We start from the raw sequence: 20,178 nt of genomic DNA, 5'->3' as shown, positions 1-20,178 counted from the left end.
CTCTTAAGTTCTGGTGGAAAACAAGATGTCCTTGTCAGAAATTCTCTTTTTAAGAATAAGACTAAACAGAATTTCAAGAATGTGTTAGAAAGGTTTCGCTTATTATTCTAAAACGTGAGAAAGGGCAGGAAAAGTACTAGAAACCATACAATTATGTGAACATACATTACAAGGGACAGAGAGTTCTCAGTAAGACGGGTCCCTAGTACCACAGGAGCCACTTTGTGTTGGGGTGGCCAAGGGGGCTTCTCCCAGGATGCATTGTTCTGTCGTGTTAATCTGTCCAAGTTTGGATTCCCCGGTTGGCTGTTGGCCTCTACCCCCTCGCCACTCCCCCAGAGCTCCCCATTGGTCCCTGTTCCCTAGTCCTGCCTTTTCCCCGCCCCCGGATAAAACTGGGAGCTGGGATCATGTTTGTGTTTGCCTCTGCACCCTTTGACAGTGTAGCAGCAATAAATGCTCCTGCTGCACAAATGCCCTTCTCGACTCTTTGCTACCGACTGTAATACTGAGCCCACCCGTGCGTCTGTGGGGGCACGCGGGACCCCACGGAGCCGGGCAGGGACGGTATTAAATGGTGCCCGATGTGGGGCACCTCTTATTACTTAGTCCCCTATGGCTCTGTGGCTTATGAGCACACAGACACAGGATGGCTTCAGTAATATTAAGCCGACGGCAAGGAGCTGAGAAGGGTCCTTGCTTAAAGTTCCACGGAAAGCAGTTTATTGCTGCAACTTGTGAAGGGTTCTAAAGGCAAATGACCCTGAACACGTGACAGCTCGAGCTTAAGTACAGGGCTGTGGCTAACACAGGAGCCAACCGGGGAATCAGAATTGGGGTACATAACCACAACCGAACAAGGCATCCTGGGAGAGGCTTCTTTCCCTCACCATAACCACTAAGTCTTTGGCACCAGAGATTGTCTTATCAAGAACTCTCTCTCTCTCTTGTACCACAGGTCAATTGGCCACCACACAACTATATCTTAAAAATCTGCAAAGCTACAAATACATGAAAAAGCTAAGAATCGTTAGGCATGAGTATCAGTGGAACATCCCAAAGAAGGAAAAAAGATACTGAGATTTGGGCAAAGAGGAAGGAGCGCAAGCTCTTACAGCTCCTGCATCAGCATTCAGCTCGAACAGATGACCATACACCACTGAAGTGGAAAGCACTTCCACAGCTGACCATGCAGCCATGTGCTGCTGGAGATGTAAAGCAACAACCACTCAAAGCACAGACTCATGCCAAACACCACTTTACAGTACACATTCTGGCCACACTGAAAACTCGTGTCACCAAGAGCTGGACTGGAGGAGAGTTCATCCCCCTCAAGAAGTTACAAGTACCTACAAGCCCTTGAAGTAGGGCCAGTGACAACTCCAATCCCCCAACCCTTCAAGCACTGTGCCTGCCACTTCTCAGTTTCTTCACACACCTCAGTTCTGAGCAGTGAGTTTTTATTCCAGCACAACAGTTTTCCCCAGAGGGAATCAGTCCCAGGCAATACAACACCTGCCATGCAATGGATTTATGTGTGCTAGAGACCAACACCAGTGCCAAGCTACTTTGCAACTAAGGCAACTTCCACACATTCTGAGGAGAGGCATGAACAAGAAGCACCCAGGCTTCACAAACTTTTCAAGTGTATTTTTCTAAATTCCCTTTCAAGTATAAAAACGGCAATTGATGCATGACCCTTTCCCTCCCACCAGAAGAAAAAAAGCCAAAAATCTCCAAAGCAGCATGACCAGCTCTACCAAACTATAAGAAACCCAAACTAAAACAGAGCAAACAAAACCACAAAGCCAAACCCATCCCCCATTTTCCCTAAAATCCAACACCTCTGATGTTTATGATTAAAAGAGCACCTCAGGGAAAAAAAAAACCCAAAAACTTAATGGACAACAGAGTCTATGATGAAGCAAAACAAAAGTTCAGAGGTCAGGAAGTCCCTGAACAGGGACAGCGAAGGTCCAGCTTGACCCAGTCAGTTGTGGTCAGCACCGGTGAAATGCCTGCTCCAGCAGGGTCACTGCAACAGCATTTCAGGAGCTGCAGGAGGCAGGGGGTGCCAGAGGGTGAATTCACCTGGGATCAGCTCAGCAGATAACCAGACCTTCCCTCACTGCCAGTAACTGCTGCTCAAGGCATCAGGCTGGGTCAAAACCTGGTACCGGCTGAGACCCGACTCCTGGTGCCAGGCACAGGGAGTCCAGGGCACTGCCAGAAGCTCTCACAACAGGAGGAACACTGAACTTCACAATAACCCGGGACATGCTGAGCATGTGCCAGCTGCAAGTGGCTTTAATTCTTTTTTTTCCCCCAACATTTAACCTTTTTCCCCTGTTTAGCTTTTTTTTTTTTCTTTCTCCCTTCTACATTTTTTCTATTTTAAGTGTGAACAAAACAGCTCTGTCAAGACACTGCATTTACAATGGCACATACCTGCTGACACTCGATTTCCAAGTAGGAAATGAAAGTTGTTAAAGGAAAAGGAATGCATACAATGGCTCTTCACCTCAGCCAGAAGGTATAATTTTATTTCTTACTGTAATCTAGAAAAACATCATTCTCTTGTTAGATATTAAAAAGATGGGGGGGGGGGAAGCCACAGGGCAGGAACCCTTACACTATCAATCCAGCATTGCTCACCCTCAAATTACTACACCTGAATTGTAAATTTGTTGAAAATGCCACACAGCTTCTCGTACCAACATTTTCATGGCTAACAATTCCCTTCCTTCCCTCAACACACACCCAAACACTTTTTGGAAGAGGAGTCTGTCCCATCTTCTATCTTCACCAGACATCATCTACCAAATGTGTTGCTAATCCTTGGTCACCAGCCTTTCAGTCAAGCACTGTTCTTTGCTTAATGCATGAAAGAGCTGCAAGCGTCCGTACAATGTAAGAACAACAGACCATGCACTGAGATGATCACATCATGTTCTCTTTTCAATAAATGTTCCTGTACAGAATTCTTGTCATAGGAAAACTCCATCAATTAATTTTAAAAAACACCAAACAAAAAAAACCACCCCAAAACCCACCTTCCCCTCCCCCCTCTTTCCCCCCCACAACCAAACCAAATAAACCCAAAACTTCAGAAAAAACCAGTTGAGCTTCACACAGCTGAACAAAGTGAAATACCAGGTTGGTTCCCAACTGAGGGGATGCAGGAATCCGCATCAGATAATACACAAAACTAGGCTAAAAGTCACAGAAACTGCACCCAACACACATCAGTCTGATCACTGATATACTTTGCTGCTGTAATGCTGATGTTACCCACCAAGAAGTCTTTCTTGGGAAAGCAGCACCATAAGGTAAAACGTCATTCTCATTGCAAACTTTTCTCTGAAGGCTAAGGGTTTGTTGGTAGGCCAACCACACAAGCTGCTGCATGGCAGCAGGGAGTAAGCGTCTCCCAAGCAGCTAAAGCCTGGCTTCTAGTGGCAGCAGACCATGGGCACAGGGTTGCTACAGCACCTCCTAAACTGCAACAAAGGGATAAGTAAAAAACTGTAATAGGCAGCAGCTTCAGGAATTGCTGTGGTACATAGAAAGCAGTTCAAACTACTTTGGGAGGCTTGCTAATTTTCAGGGTCAGGAAGGGCACCCTTCTAAAACAGAGTATTAAAGGTGGAAAAACATCTAGCAACTGGGGAAGGAGACACAAAAAAGCCCCAAACCAAAGATCATTTACATCTTCACCAGCACCTCCAGCTGACAGTTCCTGCTGGGCTGCACCCCCAGTTCAGGGGCACCAATAGGCACTGCCACAGATGAGGCCATTCCAGCCTGCAGCACCTCTCTCTCCACCACCAGCAGTTACAGGGGATGACTGGGTGACAAAAACATAGTTTGCTTTTGGGGCAGCACTGGCATCAAAGAGTGTGCACATTCCCTCAAGTAACCAGGGCACATGACTCATGTGCAGCAATGCTGCCAGTTCAGAAACAGTACACACAGGCCCATAATACAGAGAGTAATAAATACAGCACTAAAACGGCAGCGCAGGTGAGAGAAGAGCAAAAGCACATAGTCACCAAGTGATGTTTTGCATAACAGGATATTTAGAAACACACTGTGCAGATTCAAGACTTGGCTTCTCTGTCCAGTGATTGATTCAGGATTTGTTCCCACTTCCTGAAAGCCAGTTTCTCCCCTGCCACATCCCCATTTAGGTGTTTACAGTTCATCAGTGGAAATTCCCTTCCTTGCCCCTACCAGCAGCAAACATTTTCATCAGGCTGTCAGCCTGAACTATACAGCTCACACCAGATGAGAAATCCTTCTGCACAGGCATCTTTAGAATTCCACGCTCTCTGCCACCCTCGTAAGCTACATCAATCAGCAGCCCAACCACAAGGCTGCAGGTTTTAAATATGTCTGCTTGGAATTATAAAAGCTTACTGGAGGCCTGTACATCAAGAGCTCTTCATCCCCTGTTGTGGAGTGACAATATTTTACACCTTTATGCAAGGTTGCTGACTAACCAGGGAGTCATAACAAATTCTCTGCTATATTTTCAGGCATATTATGGCATACTATCTACCCTGAGTGCCATGGCATTTAATTCAGAAAATATAAACAAGATTTTCATGCTTCTGATTTAAAAGGATACCACCAGTAACAGTTAGACTGACAGCCTCTAGCCATTGCCATGAGTAAAGACAACAAAATCCCTTTAAAAGGTTTAAGTGTTATGCTATTTCCACTCTTCAATACATAAGTTAGCATACAAAGCAATATTGCCAATGATAAAGTAGTTCTGGTTTAGATGAGTAAGAAGAAAACCCCAAACATGCAAGTGCATACGGTTTTTACCAGATGCAGTAATTAAAAATCCAATGTTAAAAAAACCAAAAAGCAAACATGAAGTCATCATCAAGTTTTCTGTTTTATTTAAGATTTTAGTTTTAATTCTGAAGAAAGAGGTACATTTCCTTGGTTTTAGTTTTAGCGTCAGGTTATAACCATGTTTATTTATCTGTTTCTTTTTTCCTGTCTTTTCAATACTGCACAAACGTCCAGAAACTACAGGGTTAAGTAAAAGCTGCAGGCAGAGGAGGTCAGAGGTTGCTCCTGATGGTGATCATGTGGCCCCAATGCAGTGCTATCCCAGAGTGCCCTAATCAGGTGAATCTTTTCTTAAAAAAAAAAAAAAAAAAAAAAGAAAGAGAGACTGATAGAGGAGACAGAAAGACTGAAGTAAATATCACTCGTGTTTCAGCTGCTTATAATTATATTACGTATACGCTAGGTATTAAATCTGTGAATACTTTTAAAACATTAAAGTTTACTTGAAATCTAAAGCCAAAATTAAAGAAAAATCTTATTCTCCCCTCTTTAAACCACTCTTTAGCAACATGCCAGTTACTCATAGCTGTGTTTTGTCTTTCAACACACTTCATGTCAAACTCTGACTGATGCAATAAAATCCCCTGCTCAAAAACAAAAAAAACCAACCAACCCCAACATAGCAATTTCCCTGTGTAGTGCCACACTGAATGCAAAATAAATGCTGGGCCACTGCTTGCCCCACATGTCCAGTAACTTCATTTAAATTAAATACCTTTTTCATGTTCTTGCATTTGATTCTGCATTGCAGTTTTTCCCCTACTGCAGATTGACACTTTTCCACTAGGCAGAAATACTCATGTGCAAAAGACGTAAGACAGTAATATTCTCCTTAAGCATTGAGACTGCATTTTGATTTCTCTCTCTCTTTTTTTTTTTTTTCTTAGAATGGTTAGAAAGTATTTCAAACAGTGTATTTCAAACACTGGTTCTGCAGAAACTTAACAAAAAGAATGGTCATGACCCTGTGATGGCATTGCATTTGGGGGGGAAGTTTGATCAGGAACTGGATTCTTCAGAAAGAAAGATATGACAGGGAACAGTAGGTGGGCATGGGGAGGAGTCAGGGTGGGACACTTCCTGCATTTCTAACGTTTTGGGTCTTATTTTTCTTTTTTTCTTTTTCCTCCTTTCCTAATGACGATCCAGCGCTGAGCTCTGTAGTAGATCTGTGGGGGTTTTACTGGGGGGTCTGAAGGCTGTCTGAAAGCCTGGAGGTGGGGAATGAAAGCTGGTGGGGTTTGAAGGAGGAGAGTAGGGATTCCAACTGGCTCTGTGCAGAGGGATCTGTGTGCCGAAGGGGTTACTGTGGTGCGTCTGTGATGGCGCTGCACTGGGGCCGTCCACCTCTGTGAGGGCCTGAAGAGATTTTAGCCAATGTGGAGGATTGTCATCTTGAAGGGTGTCTAAACTGTTTCCTGTGGAGGCTGGGATACCTAAGAAAAGAAGAAAAAAACAGGGATACAGGCAAGTCAGAGGAGAAGCAATAAATTGACCATGAAGGAGGTCAATTTAACCTAGCAAAAAGCAACAATGAAAAAACATGATTAGTTTGTACAGAAAATGCATTTTACATTATTACATGTAAGTGCCCTGCCCGCAAAAACATTTAACATTAAATCCAGACAGGAGAAAGTTCACCCTCAGAGCACTTCTTCATAAAACACACATTTTTCTATCACACATCCTGCTCAAGAACTGCCTCCCTGTCACTGTGACCTTACCACACCAAGCTGCCAGTACACTACATGCTTCACCTTTTACTCTGCCTACTTGAATCATGCTTCAGCCTCTCTAACAGGGAAACACAACCAGACAGCCTTATAAAAGAGAGCTTTATAAACAAGTGGAGTACGTCCCTTTTTAAATAACAAAGTCCAGTGCTTGCCTTCAGTGCCTCAGGACCAGCGACGCACATACCGGACATGCCATCCAGCAGAAGGGACACCTATAGATTGACCCTACAGGAAAGGGCTGATCCACCTGACTGCCTGCAAAGGTCCCGGGCATGCATTGCAAAGGCCTAAGTGACGCCCTGTTATACCTAGAGATTCCACAAAAATTCCTGGACCCTTGAGGTTTTGTGGATGGAAGCTGGAAGAGACCACCGCATACTGACTTTTTCTTTTTTTTTTTTTCAGATGTAAATCAGTTTGTGCCAAATACCCATTTGATGGTTTGCCAGTGGAGCTGAAGGAGTGAGAAACGGTTACCTGTGATGATTGCGGGGTCCATCCAGCTGCCAGGGCTGTCCCAATTCAGGCTGTCGGTGGTGGCAGTGTTGGACGTTGGTACACTGTGGTTGGCGTTGGAGGGGGAAGAAGCATTGGGCAGTCCACCAAAGTTGATGTTAATGTTCGGTAGAAGTGCCCTTAGCCCGTCCTGCCATTCCTTCATATTTAAACTCTCTACAGAACTGCTGTTGTCTGGGAGATTTACCAACAAAAAAAAATGAAAGATAAAAAAATAAAAAGCTGAAGTTAGAAACAGATGTCCGTCTTTGGTGGGGTATGGGATTTTGCTTTTACTTTTTAAGCTAAGCATTTAATACTTTCCCTGTCCAAAAACTAGGGTCAATGTTTCCATGATTGATTAATTACTCAGAGGGGCTGGCAGGTTTTATACAAAGTGTAAGGGAATGGGAGAAAGATTTAACTCCTCCCCCAATATATATTTCCCCATTTTGGTTCAGAGACTCGAATAATCAAGGACACAGTGGCTCTCCCTCTATTACTAACAGGGGAAAGTCTACCAGGTACTTGATGAGAATATCTCTGTTGCAATTCGGCTGCTGTATTAATGGGCAGCAGGCTCAAAAGCGTTGTTTTGTTTGACGTATATCAAAATGAAGAAAGGCTAGGTAGGGCTTTGCAATAGAAACTGAATGTGAGAAACCAGGGAGGCTGAGGAAAATCACAGAAGTCTTTTGTTTTGTTATAGCTTGCTCATTCACAGCCCTAGAGATGTTCTTCCGAAGGAAATGGTAATGAAGTTGGAGGGAGTGAAATTTCCTCTTGCAGTTGAAGAACAGTAGTGAAAATTCTTTAGAGACCTTTCAGAATAATTCCCGACATAGCAATATCCTCAAAATTTTGGTAAGAAGCAAACCAGCTGGACACCAAAGCAGTCAAGTCTCAACTACTTGCCTAAAAGTTTCAAGACGTATTAAGAGAAAGGACAACAGGATAATGTGGCTATTAGCACTACAGCAAATGATCCCTCAATACAGAAGTTACACCACGCTATCTAGAACACACTATCCGGTTCTCCGATCCATCTCTTGCTTTAAGTATCTCAAAGCAGGACAAACCAGACATAAGCATTCCAGTATTTATCATCCACTACAGGAAGTCACACTTTATTAACTTGTGGTCAGTTTTATTTGGAAAGGAAGTGTTAGGCAGTATGTTGGCACATGGTTGTCTTTTTGACAAATACCTACAATACAACCTTTTTTTTTTTAAAACATCTCTGCCTATCCTGATTGAAGAAAGGACCTTGATGTCAATCAAAATTGTTATAAAGAGATACGTTCACAATACTGCTACTTCTTCAACAACAGAAGAGATTTATGTCTTCCTGGAAAATTAGAGGATATCACTAACTTGCAACCTTATGTTGGAGAGTAAAGAAAGCAGTCTCAATTGCTATCAAAACCTGCCCTGGCAGTTTTTGTAAAGCTGAATGTTCAGAAAAAAGTGATGTCTCGAGGAATTACCTTTTTATAACTGGGGTGGGGGGGGAACCCCCAAAGCAAACAAAATCCTACTTCTTGAAATCCTGTCCTTCCACAGCTTCTGCTTTTTCCTTTGCAGTACTAATGCACAAAATAAATGCTTTTAAAGAATTCTGTGCCATACATTTTTCATTGAAACCTGCAATCCTGAGGTTAAAAATAATAAATTATAATTTTTAAAAGTATTAGTAGAAAATGTCCTCAAGAGATATTTGCTCACAATCCTCTTGAACATCCATAAGCCCATTCGAGACAAATCCTAAATTAACTTTTTGGAACAAAAGTAGCCAGCTTATGATCACAGAAATAACTGTAACAAATTCTGCACTGTACACCATTAGTTTCCACTTTTTTTTCCTCACTGCTGCTTTAAAAAGCTTGTGCAAAGAAACACAGCTCTGTTTAATTATTCACTTCTACTACAATGCAAAAAGCACACAAAAAATGCTTACTGAGTCCATGCATGAGCAAACATACTCATCTCAATACCTGTGAGCTAGGGATCTGCAAGGGTCTCAATCACAGACTTCACTAACCCGCAACATGCCCTCAAAACTCTTGTGTAAGAAAATAAACATGTAGTAAACGACACACCTGCAACATGTCATCAAGGAAGTCCAATGAAGACAAAGCCTGCAGGATGTTTTAAGGAACAGGATAGGAAAATAAATGTCACAGGGCATTAGGCCTCCTTGGGCTAAGAAAATATGTATGTTTTTGTCATGTTTTTCTCTATTTAAAAGAGACAATACAGCACACATAAGGGTCAAGAAAGGTAGCAAGTGGTTTAGATACAAGACTCTCATGGAATGGAAAAGGCTGGCACTTTCTGGTGAAGAGACACTGATGTCAGAGGCAGGCATAGTGCACCACTGCTGTGTACCCTCTCTAACACAGAACAACAGGAAATAAGAAGCTGAGGGAGACTGCTCTTTACCTCAACTGTCTGTACAAAATCTGCTTGGATTCACAGAAGTCAAGAGATGAAAGGCCCAAAAGCATTCAGTATCTACCAAAACTTTATTGTTTGCTAGCTATAAGAAAGTTAGTTTAATAAAATCTTGTGCTCCTAGGTACAAAAGTGACAAAACAGAGAATTAAAAAAAATTTATTGTCTTTCCCAAATGGGTGTGTTTGTGGGGCTGCAAGGCAAGCTAGGACAAAAACATTGTCCCTTGACACAAAAAAGCCCAAGCATCATGTTACTCAGGTGTCTATAACAAAGTTTTCCAGCTTGGCTAATAATTGTACAGAGCTAAAAAAAACCCCAACAAAATGAAACCAAAACAAAAAAAACCCTAACCAACCAAACCAAATCCAACCCCCCTGATCTAAGCTTTCTCAGCCTTTAAGAAAAAATGACACAATTATTTTTTGTAATATGGGATACATTAAAGGATTAAAATGTATTAAGGCACTGAAGTAGATGGGACCAATAGGGAACGTAGTGCTCTTCAACACTCCCTGCACTACTCTCCAAGGCCTCAGTTACTGGACACCAGATAGATAAAGCACCCAGACAGAACGTGAGCAGTCTCCAGGTATCATACACCAACACCCAAACCGAACAACTAAACCAGCATGTCTTTGCTGGAGTCTGGCAAGTTTTAAACAGCCTAAGTGAAAATGCAAATCCACTCCAGAAACAAAAGTTACTTCTACCAACTGAAGAAAAGTAATTTCTTCAGAAATCACTACTCATCCTGCAGCTAGTTTGTTCTTCCTATTAAATAAGTCTATGCTTCATGATGAAGCTAGGACCATAGTTAAAAATGAGAAAAGGCTAGCTCTCAGTTAATACAAATTATCTATTAAAAAGGGCATTTGCCTATTACCTTTCCCTACTTCTAAATGTAACTGAGTTGGAAGGAGTAATTTTCTGACTATTAGCAGACTTCTCAATTGGACATTACAACCTAGGGGTGTGAGAACCAATCCAACAGTGTTTCCCTCGCTCAAGGAGTGGAAATGCTGTCTCCTTTCATAGGCTAATCTTAAAAGGCTTAAAGGAGCGTGCCTACTGATAGTGGGAAAACAGAGAAGAAAACAAGATAAAACCCAGACGACTGCAAAGAAAATATCTTATAAACCAAGATAAATATGAGATTCCTCCCCTCATGCCCTAGCTTTGTCTCCCAAAAGAGAGAATAACCTGGTGAAGCATCAATGAAAGCACCACTGTTCGCATGAAAAACAGTCTCAAAATACACACCCTGAACACTGGTCTTCCCTTGATGTGAATTTCACAATCCTGTCTGGTCTAGTGGAAACTTTTGTTTACAGGGGTGAATAGATCCCACAGTTCTAGCACTGAAATTTTCCTGTGTCTGAGGTGGTATGTCAACATGAAATAAAAGCATTTATATGTAAAATTTGGAAAGTCAACCACTGTCTTAGAATGAGAAAACAAAAGAAAAAAAGCGCTTCATCACAAATGCAACTTGTCCATCCAATCCGAATAAAAAAATATTTGAAGTTAACTTAAGAAAAAGAATACAACTGAGAAGCCTGAACATTAATTTGTATAAAAATAGTCATTAAATGAATTTCTAAATAAAATCATTGCTCCATTATCACATCCTACCAGACAGGCCGGTAGCTTTACCTCATTCTCTACCTGCAATACCTTAACGTTGTTTCTTCACATCAGGCAAAGCAGTGTATTTGGGGGAGAGGCAGTGACAAGGATTAATGGCCAATCCAGAACACTGTTCTGTTGTACATAATCAGTACTTTTGAAGATGCTTGCACAAGCATCTGCTGCACTGACAGGGGCTGCTCCGTGACTTTCAAAGTTCTGACAATGACACTGCAATGAAGACCAAAGGTGTTTCAAACTCAGTGACACTGACATACTCTGTATTTTTTATTGATGGGACAGCACAACTTCCAGTTTTCTTGGTGTGAGATAAGCCCACTAAAATGAATATTCTACAGTGACTAGACCATTTCAAATTATTGCCCCAATTCTGATACAAGCCTATGGTAAAATCCAAAGCAAAATTCACCCAGTACATCCTTAAGTAAATATGACCAATAGGAAAGATCACAAGACTGTTACATTAAGTGTAAAGCAAGTGTATTTCTTTGCTCTATCAAAATTATATTCCAAGGCATTACAAAAGCCTAATTTTATGCTAATTGAGTATAACCATTAAATACCTTTATGCCAAGAGTCTTCAATATTCTAGTCCCACCGAAAAGCAAGCAGTCCTGAAAATCTAGGTTGCAATTATTTATTTAAAGAACCCATTAAGTATGTCATGTGTGTGACCAAGACACACAACAGTGTGTCAACTACAGAAAAGCTTCAAATAAACAAAATAAAATCAGAGGAAAATCATCATATGAGAAAACAAAAAAACAACTTCTAAGCAATGCCACCTACCTGACTGCAAAGAATGGAAACAAAAGAAGCCAAGAGACTATCGAGGTGTATTCAGTAACAGAATAGCTATTTCAACAACCTGGCTGTAAAAAGGCCCTTGTGAAATCTTTAAGGATACTGTACAATAAATTTTGAAGCCAAAGAAAAATGAGAGGAAAAAAAAAAAGAACAGGAAAGACTACCAGAAAGAGTTCACCAAGAGTCTTTCAACTCAATTAGAAACAAATAGGGCCATCAGAGAAGCATGCTCTTTCAAGTGACATCTCTGGTCCCAGTCTCTATCTTGTACTAGCTACCATGTTCACAGATGGCACAGATCATACGTGTTTTCCCTGAAACAGCCCGTTGCCCTATTCTAAGAAGTGACTGAGGCTTCTCTATTTTGACCTCAAAATAACTTTCCACTATTGGTATTTCTGTTTTGGAAACAGTTGTCCAGTACTTCTCTTTGAGGGGGAAAGAGAAGGAAAGGACAATTTGTCACATCCAAAAAAGAAACTGTGACCACCACATTAGATAAACTCAAAAGCCTTTCATCCAAAGGTTGTATGCGTAAACATCAACAAAACAGTTATGATAAGAACCATACCTGTTTCACTTTAGTATGAATAATAAGCTTGTTTGCTCATGGAATTTTTTAAACGATGAATAAAATCCCATTTAAACTTCTATGACCTGAAGGATTTCTCTCTCAGACTTCACTGACTCTCTATATCTACAATTCCTAGTAATCCTACAATGCTTAAACCAAACAATGAAGTTTCATCCATTCACAGAGGCCTAAGAATGTCACTGGTAGATTAGAGAAGATGGAAACTGTCCACATTTAAACAGCAATGCTGCCTGTCAGGAATACAAGTAGCCACTTCATCATATTAGGGAGATGTCAAGTGACAGGAGCACTAGAAAGTAAAGCTGTTTGCAGGGAACTTTTAAAAGCCCCACAAACATTGTCTATACATGGGAAACAAATCGACAATTCACAAATCCCAGCTTTCTAAGTGTCATTTCACAGTGCAAATTTCAAATGTAAGTCTTACAGTCAGGAGCTCTAACAGCTGGGGAAACAAAAGATGCACAAATACATACAATTTATGTACATACACACACCTACAGAATTGGCTTTGGTAGACAAGAGATGATGAGAGTGACAGCTGGACTGACAGTCTTACAGAATCAGACTTGAAACCAGTCAGAATTTACTCGTGGGAATATTACAGTGAAATTTTGCAGCTTCAGTGAAACTCACAGACAAGGCCAAGAAGATAATCAATAAGAGAAGATGTTCTGGACACAAGGAGAGGATGTTCTTGTTATAGGACATTAAGAGTGTACAAAGAAGAACTTGTGGATAATATGTAGCAACTATACTTTTGCTTGTATAGCTAATTGTTTTACTGCCTGAATGGTCATTGTTTGTTAGACAGCCTTGTCATTGTTTGCTAAGCAGCCAATCTCAGTAAGCCACAGCCACCGTGAAGAGGTATAAGGATAGCAGTAAAGAAAATAAAAAAATCTTTCTACCTCTCTTGACTATGGATTATGACTAGTGTGTGCTGTTATGTCTGCCTTGACAAAAGCCACATAGAGACACCAGTCTACCCTCAGCTTTAAAATAATGCTAAGAAAGCACATTTTATCTCTATACCATATTGATTTCCATGGTTATAATAATTCCGATCAATTTAAAAGACAGCCATGTAAACAGAAACACACTATTCTTCAATGTCAAATCCAACTGCAACTTAACTTGCCAGTTAGCCAAACTATCAAGCAGAATATATTAATTCTAAAGTATACACTTAAAAGGGGAAAAGAAGATTTTCTAAATAAACTTCCTTTTTGATGATGATCTGACAGTACAACTTTTAAGCTTTCTGTGACTAAGTAAGTGTTATGAGTCAGAAAATGTCATTTATTTTCAGGGGAAATCCCTTCTACAACATTGGTATGGGGACAATAAGAAGACTCATATTTGCTTGCATGTACAGTGTCAGAATTTTATTAGGCTTGAGAAAAGCAATTTCACATCAAGTATTCTGGAGAGTTCTTGTGATTGACTTACATTTACCACAGCTCAAGAGACCAAACCATAATTATGGCAGCCAGCAACCCAATTTTAATCTATAAGCAAATTTCAAATTGAGATTCTAAGTTGCTTTGAAAAACATACTTGACTTTCTACAAAATGTTTCCAGAGAATCTCACTATTTTTTGTTGCTGACTCCATAAGAAAACAGGTTTTGGTGCTGGTAATCTTTATTATTACCATGAATCTAAACTAAGTGCACAAAGACTTAAGATACTGAAACAACTGAAATAGATACTTGAATCCTACATACAGAACAGTTTGATAAAAAAGCTCAGAAAGCGTGCAATTCCATTCATCTGAGAAAAAAAGGCTCATTTTAACCTAAACTGCTTCCTCTCACATCATGCATCAGGGTTCAATCTCACCAGGTGACCCTGTTTGTCAATAGAACAAACCAACTTTGACTTCAAATGAAAAGCCCCCATGTACAAATAAATGTACTTGTGTGTACATGGATAGATACATGCATAAATAAAAACAAAGTATTTGAAATTTGCCCTATGGGCAATGCAATAACTAGAAATAGCAAAGAAAAAAAAAAAATCAGCTCTTCAAAGCTATAGTAACAATTAGCAGGAGCCTATCTTGTTACAGAAATTCTGGATTCCAGGAATATCCAACCAATCAACCAACCCTCTGACTTAAGACCACAAGACCAGCATTAGCACAATGAAAGCATAGTCTGACAAATTAAGTCTGATATATATTTGTAGATTATTTCAATAATTCTGTGGGAAAATTAGATAAACTGCAAGTAAGCCAAGCTTTCACCTTCCATGACATGAAATTCATTCTGATTACTAGATGCTGTCTTCTAATAGAAGCGACCTATTTTTTAAATAGATGGATTTTTTTAAGGTAATTTCTCTGAAAGATGAAGTTCAAACGAGGCTGTGTAGAAGGAACCAAGAGATGGCATAGGATGGGGGAAAAAAAAATATTTTTTTGCCCTTATATGTGATTTGGCAGTACTAGGAGGAAGAACACTATTTGCAGAGCTGCTCTTTTTAGTTGCTGCTATTCCTTCAGGATTCATTTATGCTTCACCCCCAACACAATTTTAAATAAAGATTATGTTTGCTCTTTCAGTTGTTTTTCAAGCTGGTGCACTTAAAAAAAAGTTTATGCAGAAAGCCAATTAATTACCTGTACTTTTTGCTGAAATGCACCAGTCATTATTGGTATTTTGTTAAATGGACTTAGAAAGAGCCAAAGTTTCAGGTCCATGCCAAGGCACAGCCTTTTGTTAGACACTGAGGTGGCAGTGCCAAGTGCACTCGTTTCCAATCTTTAAAAGGAAAATGCCATGTTTTTAACATCACTAAGACAGCTGCACCTTTTAACTCATGCCAGTGACTTACTGCATAGTTTGAAGTGACGTCAGAAAAGCATCTAGGAGAACACAGCATCCCAAGGCTAAGCACCTGCCTGCTGGAGGAAGGAGACACTCTACTAAGATAACAGAACTGCCTCTTACAGTACTGCAGGGCCATCCCAAGATCTTACCAGTTACCTGGAAAAGGAAACAACCTTGCTAAATTTTGGTGAACCAGTCTCAAAGAGGTTCTATTAACAATAAATGCAGTCTTCCATCCCTAAAACCCAGGCAAAATCCAACATTTAGTGTAGCTGAAACTCCTTTGGTGACACTACTACAGACACAAACAGCCGTGAAATTTGATATGAAATACCTCCTGTCTGCTTGGCTTTTCCCCTTTTCTCGAAAGTTAGCAAAAAAGCTGTCAGGACTGATCATCCAGAATGCAAATTGGTTCAGCTACTCCAGCCACCTATTTCAGCCAACCCCAAATTTATTTCAAATGTAATGGAGTTAATGTGATTAGTCATTCCTCTGATACATTGCGAGCAAGTTGGAGGACTTTTTCCCACTTTTTCCTTTGTCACATACATATTCTTCTTCCAAAATAAAATTACACATTTAAAAATAGTCATCTTGCTACCCAAAAAAGCAGGATGCCTGTCTTTCACTGTCATGCCTAAAAAAAATCTTGCAATCAAAGATTTAAAAAAATTTGTAAGAGCTTAAAACCAAGCTAGAGAGACGAAGACCGATATTTATGTATCAAGCCTTATTTGAAACAGTATCACCTATATAATCATAGGAAAAAAATTCCGCAGGATTTAGAAAACAGTTGAAGTATTAGCACTGAAAAGGCACTGGACGGAAGGGTGGGTTGTGTGAGATGAGGTTTTGAAACAGATGGAGAAGTAGCAGGACTTAAAGGACAGGTGCTGTGGATGAAGTTCTTTCAGAGATCATGACAAAATTACACCAAGGAAGCCAGGCCTTCATAGCGAATGTAGGAAGTGTATGGGAGTTAAGGGACAAGACACCAGAGCTAAGAAAAGGAATATCCACAGGATATTTCAATCTTGACACCAATTTAGTATTTTGGAAATTAATCTGAAATCCCATTTCAATTTAATTTAGTTTAAACCTGGGTGCATAAAAACCCCCACCAAACTCCTCCAGGGAAACAGAAATGAGCAAGCCAAAAGTTTCTTTTCAAAATAGATTAGTTCCATATTGTGCCAAACACTTCCTCTTCACCAGTGAAATAGAAAATTAGTTATGATGGGAAGTTAAAGGAGAGTGAATTTCAAGGTGGGGATACACACAGACACAAAGCATCTCCTGAAGAGGAAAGATGGAGGACTAAGAACCTCCATGGAAAAAGTGGGGTGCTGTGAGCATAAGGATTGATAAGAAGAACAAAATGTTCAATGGCAAAGGCTGTACTAACAGTCATTTTGTTGAGGAAAACAGGATATGCAAGAATCAGTAAAAGCAATAATGGTAACGGCTGAGGGCTGTTTACAGAAAGTACTTTTCATTTTATAATTTCAGAGCAGTTTCAAATGAAGAGTGACCCTGTTATCAGGGCAACATCCACTTCTGAGAGGAGCTGCTCTGCACTCTGGAAAAGATACAAGCCTTTGGAAATGCCATATGTGGCACCTATAACTATGAGTTGTATCAGCCAAGATGTTCACCGGATTTCCTATTTTCAGTATTTATACCTAATCAGACAAAGACTTCAGCTACAGGCAGCTATAGATCTAACCAGGGGGCACAGAAAAGATGACATTCAGCTGCCATGCTATCTGTCCAGCTGCTGTTGGAAAGCTAAATATCAAGGAAGACCATCAAGTGAGCAAGTGGTCTTCTTTAAAACATTAGGTCACAAAATTAATGGACTAATGCCTCTCTTACTGTAAAGAGTAAGGAAACCAATACTTAAAACAGGCATTAAAACTTTCAGGTTTATTGTCAGGTCAAGAGGAAAAGTACAGGAAAATGTTCGACCATGGCATCCAAATAAAGGGATGTGAGGCACCACTGTTTAAGTCACATTGCTTGTTACTAGGGTATGGGATTAAATGCGTATTTTACACAGCACTTAGAGAATTTTAATTTTTACAGCATGCTGAATTCAACAGCCACACCACATGGCCCAAACCTTCTTTTAAAAAGGCACAGTAGCAGAACACACCCAAAACCCCATAGCAAATTATTATCCTGAGACCACAGAAAAATGTCAGCTGCTATGCCACAAATTCTTTGTTTCCTTCCAAGACTGTAGGGTATGGGGTATGTGTTTGCGTTTTTTCAGGAGATAGAAACAACCCAGGGAGAGCAAAGTCAAAAAGACAAAGACCAAATTAAAAATGTGTGTCTCAAATGGAAATGCAGTTATGTTATGGGAAAATATCAAGTCAGACAAGGAATCTTAGTATTAAAGAGAAAGCATGTTAATCCTTGTTCTGGTATCTCATCCCTTTTTGTAAATAAAGTCTCTAAATAATATGACCACAGCCAACATATAGGGATCTTCCCTTGTTTCACTAAAATCTTGTCCAAAAGGTAGCATTAGGCAAGAAAGGATTTGATGTTCAAGACAAGCTCAGTGGCTGGGGGCATAGAGCCCAGAAAATTTAAAGCAGGAGCAGATGCAACACCATAAATTGCTCAGAAATGGAAGAGCTCAGGACTTATTTTAAGTCGGAAGATGTTGGGCCTTCTTAATAAAACTGTCATTGCTTTGTCCTCTCTGCTACCAGCTACTGCTTCACAAAAACCTAAAGGCAGCCATGACACAAAAACACACATGCTAATCTATGTCTGGATAAGGAATGCAACACCACTACCACGGACACTGCTGGGGGACACCCAAAATTAATAGAGCTGTCTGCCCATTTATTGTCTCATCTTAAAATATACATAACACCATCAATAAGGATGTACATATTCAACAGATATAAGCTACAACATCAAAACTAAAAGGTCTTATGAGGATAAAATTTTGACTCTTCATTACATTCTATTACACAGACTTATGACATTCAACCCCCCATGTTTTGAAATTTCAGGAACAGCTCACAGAAACCTATTGCAGTTTCCATATCAGTCAGTTGCATAGTTAAAATATCTTGATGAACTTTACAGTGGTTATCTTCAAAGACAGAGTAGAACATTTTTCCCCCTATCCTAAACAGGGTTTAATTCTTTATGGTTTCTATCTGTGTCCACTTGACTATTTCCTCTAACTTAGGTTTTTAATGTATGTATTATATACATAAATTGCCTCTGTTCAAGAAGCATTTGGACAGTGCTTTGAGACATATGATTTAATTTTTAGGCTGCCCTGTGCAGAGTTAGAAATTGGACTTGATGATCCTTGTGGATCCCTTCCAACTCAGGGGTTTCAATGATTTGTTTGAGAAGAATATATACATGTTATTGTGTAGGAGTAGTCTTGGAAGAGTTTGAAGTACCTCATTATTATCAAATATAGAGAGCTTACAATTAACTTTCACATTCAGGATAATTATGAAATTAATAAATGAAGTAATAGCCAGTGTTTCAAAATGTCAAGTACTTCATTCTGCATAGAACTGATGGGAAAGTGGACTAACCATTTAAACTTTTTCCTAATACTTTAAACTCTGAGTTTGTTACTATATTTCCATCTAACAAAATCAATGACTACCAACCACTCAGTAAATTCAAGAAATAAAACTATACATTTCTATTTGCAAATTATTAATATGCATACTTCTCAGGTTGTAAGCATTTGTCTCAAAACACACTGTTAATGTGACTCCTACCTTACTCTATGATCTCATACTATACCTATTATTTTTGAACACACCACAGGCAGTAGGGTAGCAAAGATGATGGTGTACTAGCTATCAAATTACAAAGAGTTTCCTGTTATCCTATAGTAACGCAAAAATAAAGGCACACAGCCACCCACGGTGCTGTCAGTAAATCAATCTTTCCCTTGGCATTATCTGCAGAACAAAGCATAGCTGCTGGCCAATATTCTTAGGACAGTTTGCATACAATCTAGGGTAAGACTGCTTGTAGCAACAATCACACTGTCCATGAAGAAGTCACTGAACTGTTCTCCTGAAGCACAGTTACAATTACACAGTAAACCATCTAATCAATCCCACTCCAGAGAGCAGCAATAAGCTTAAATTGTCCCTGAAAATAACAACATGTAACATCTGTTACAGTTTACAAAACCATACGGTGGGGGAAGGAAAAAAAAAAAAAACTTATTTGGGAATCAATCAATCAAAAAGTTCATTTAAATATGGGTTGGGGACAAATGTACGCCTGATGAATATGACACATTTCAAGTACATGCATAATAAAGCTATGAAGTCAATCATGTGTCACTGTGTAATTCCACTGGAAACCACAGAATTAGTTAATAAATACTACTTCCTCTGAGAAATAGGCAACCAAATTCCACAAAGAAATTACCTTTAAATGAGAACTTAATTTAAAAAAAAAAAAAAAAAAAAAAAAAAGGTAGTGCCTGTGTTCCTCCATTTCAATTGGGTACACATCACAAAACAGCCCTGCCTGCAGCTGTGGGGTTATGAATACAGCACAGCTCTGATTCTCAAATAAACAAAAGGTAGCTTCAGCAAATTACATTTAACATGTCACACATGAGCATTTCAAATTCATGTGAATGATGCCTAAAGTGGAAACAGCAACAGTTTAAAAGACACCATTTTCTTCATTCATACAAGCTTCCATACCACAAATACACTTAG

General features: G+C 39.8%; 1 protein-coding gene across 4 annotated transcripts in view; it reads right to left on the bottom strand.

The window, feature by feature from the left end:
• Positions 1-4,887: 4,887 nt before the first annotated feature.
• CNOT4 (CCR4-NOT transcription complex subunit 4) overlaps positions 4,888-20,178 on the bottom strand; it is a 77,913-nt gene continuing 62,622 nt past the window's right edge. For 2 of the 4 annotated variants that reach the window (XM_039570977.1, XM_039570978.1), the window contains 2 exons: positions 7,080-7,292; positions 4,888-6,302 (listed from right to left, as the gene is read on the bottom strand). In XM_039570977.1, coding sequence (XP_039426911.1) covers positions 6,001-6,302; positions 7,080-7,292 — 515 coding nt within the window. In that variant the 3' untranslated portion in view covers positions 4,888-6,000. The remainder of the gene's footprint in view (positions 6,303-7,079; positions 7,293-20,178) is intronic. The other 2 variants (XM_039570979.1, XM_039570980.1) reach the window with 1 other exon arrangement.

This window comes from Corvus cornix, chromosome 1A (assembly GCF_000738735.6).
Source record: "Corvus cornix cornix isolate S_Up_H32 chromosome 1A, ASM73873v5, whole genome shotgun sequence".
NCBI classification, from domain to species: domain Eukaryota; kingdom Metazoa; phylum Chordata; class Aves; order Passeriformes; family Corvidae; genus Corvus; species Corvus cornix.
The sequence above is the reverse complement of the archived record's forward strand: the minus strand, read 5'-3'. Positions and strand labels throughout refer to the sequence as shown.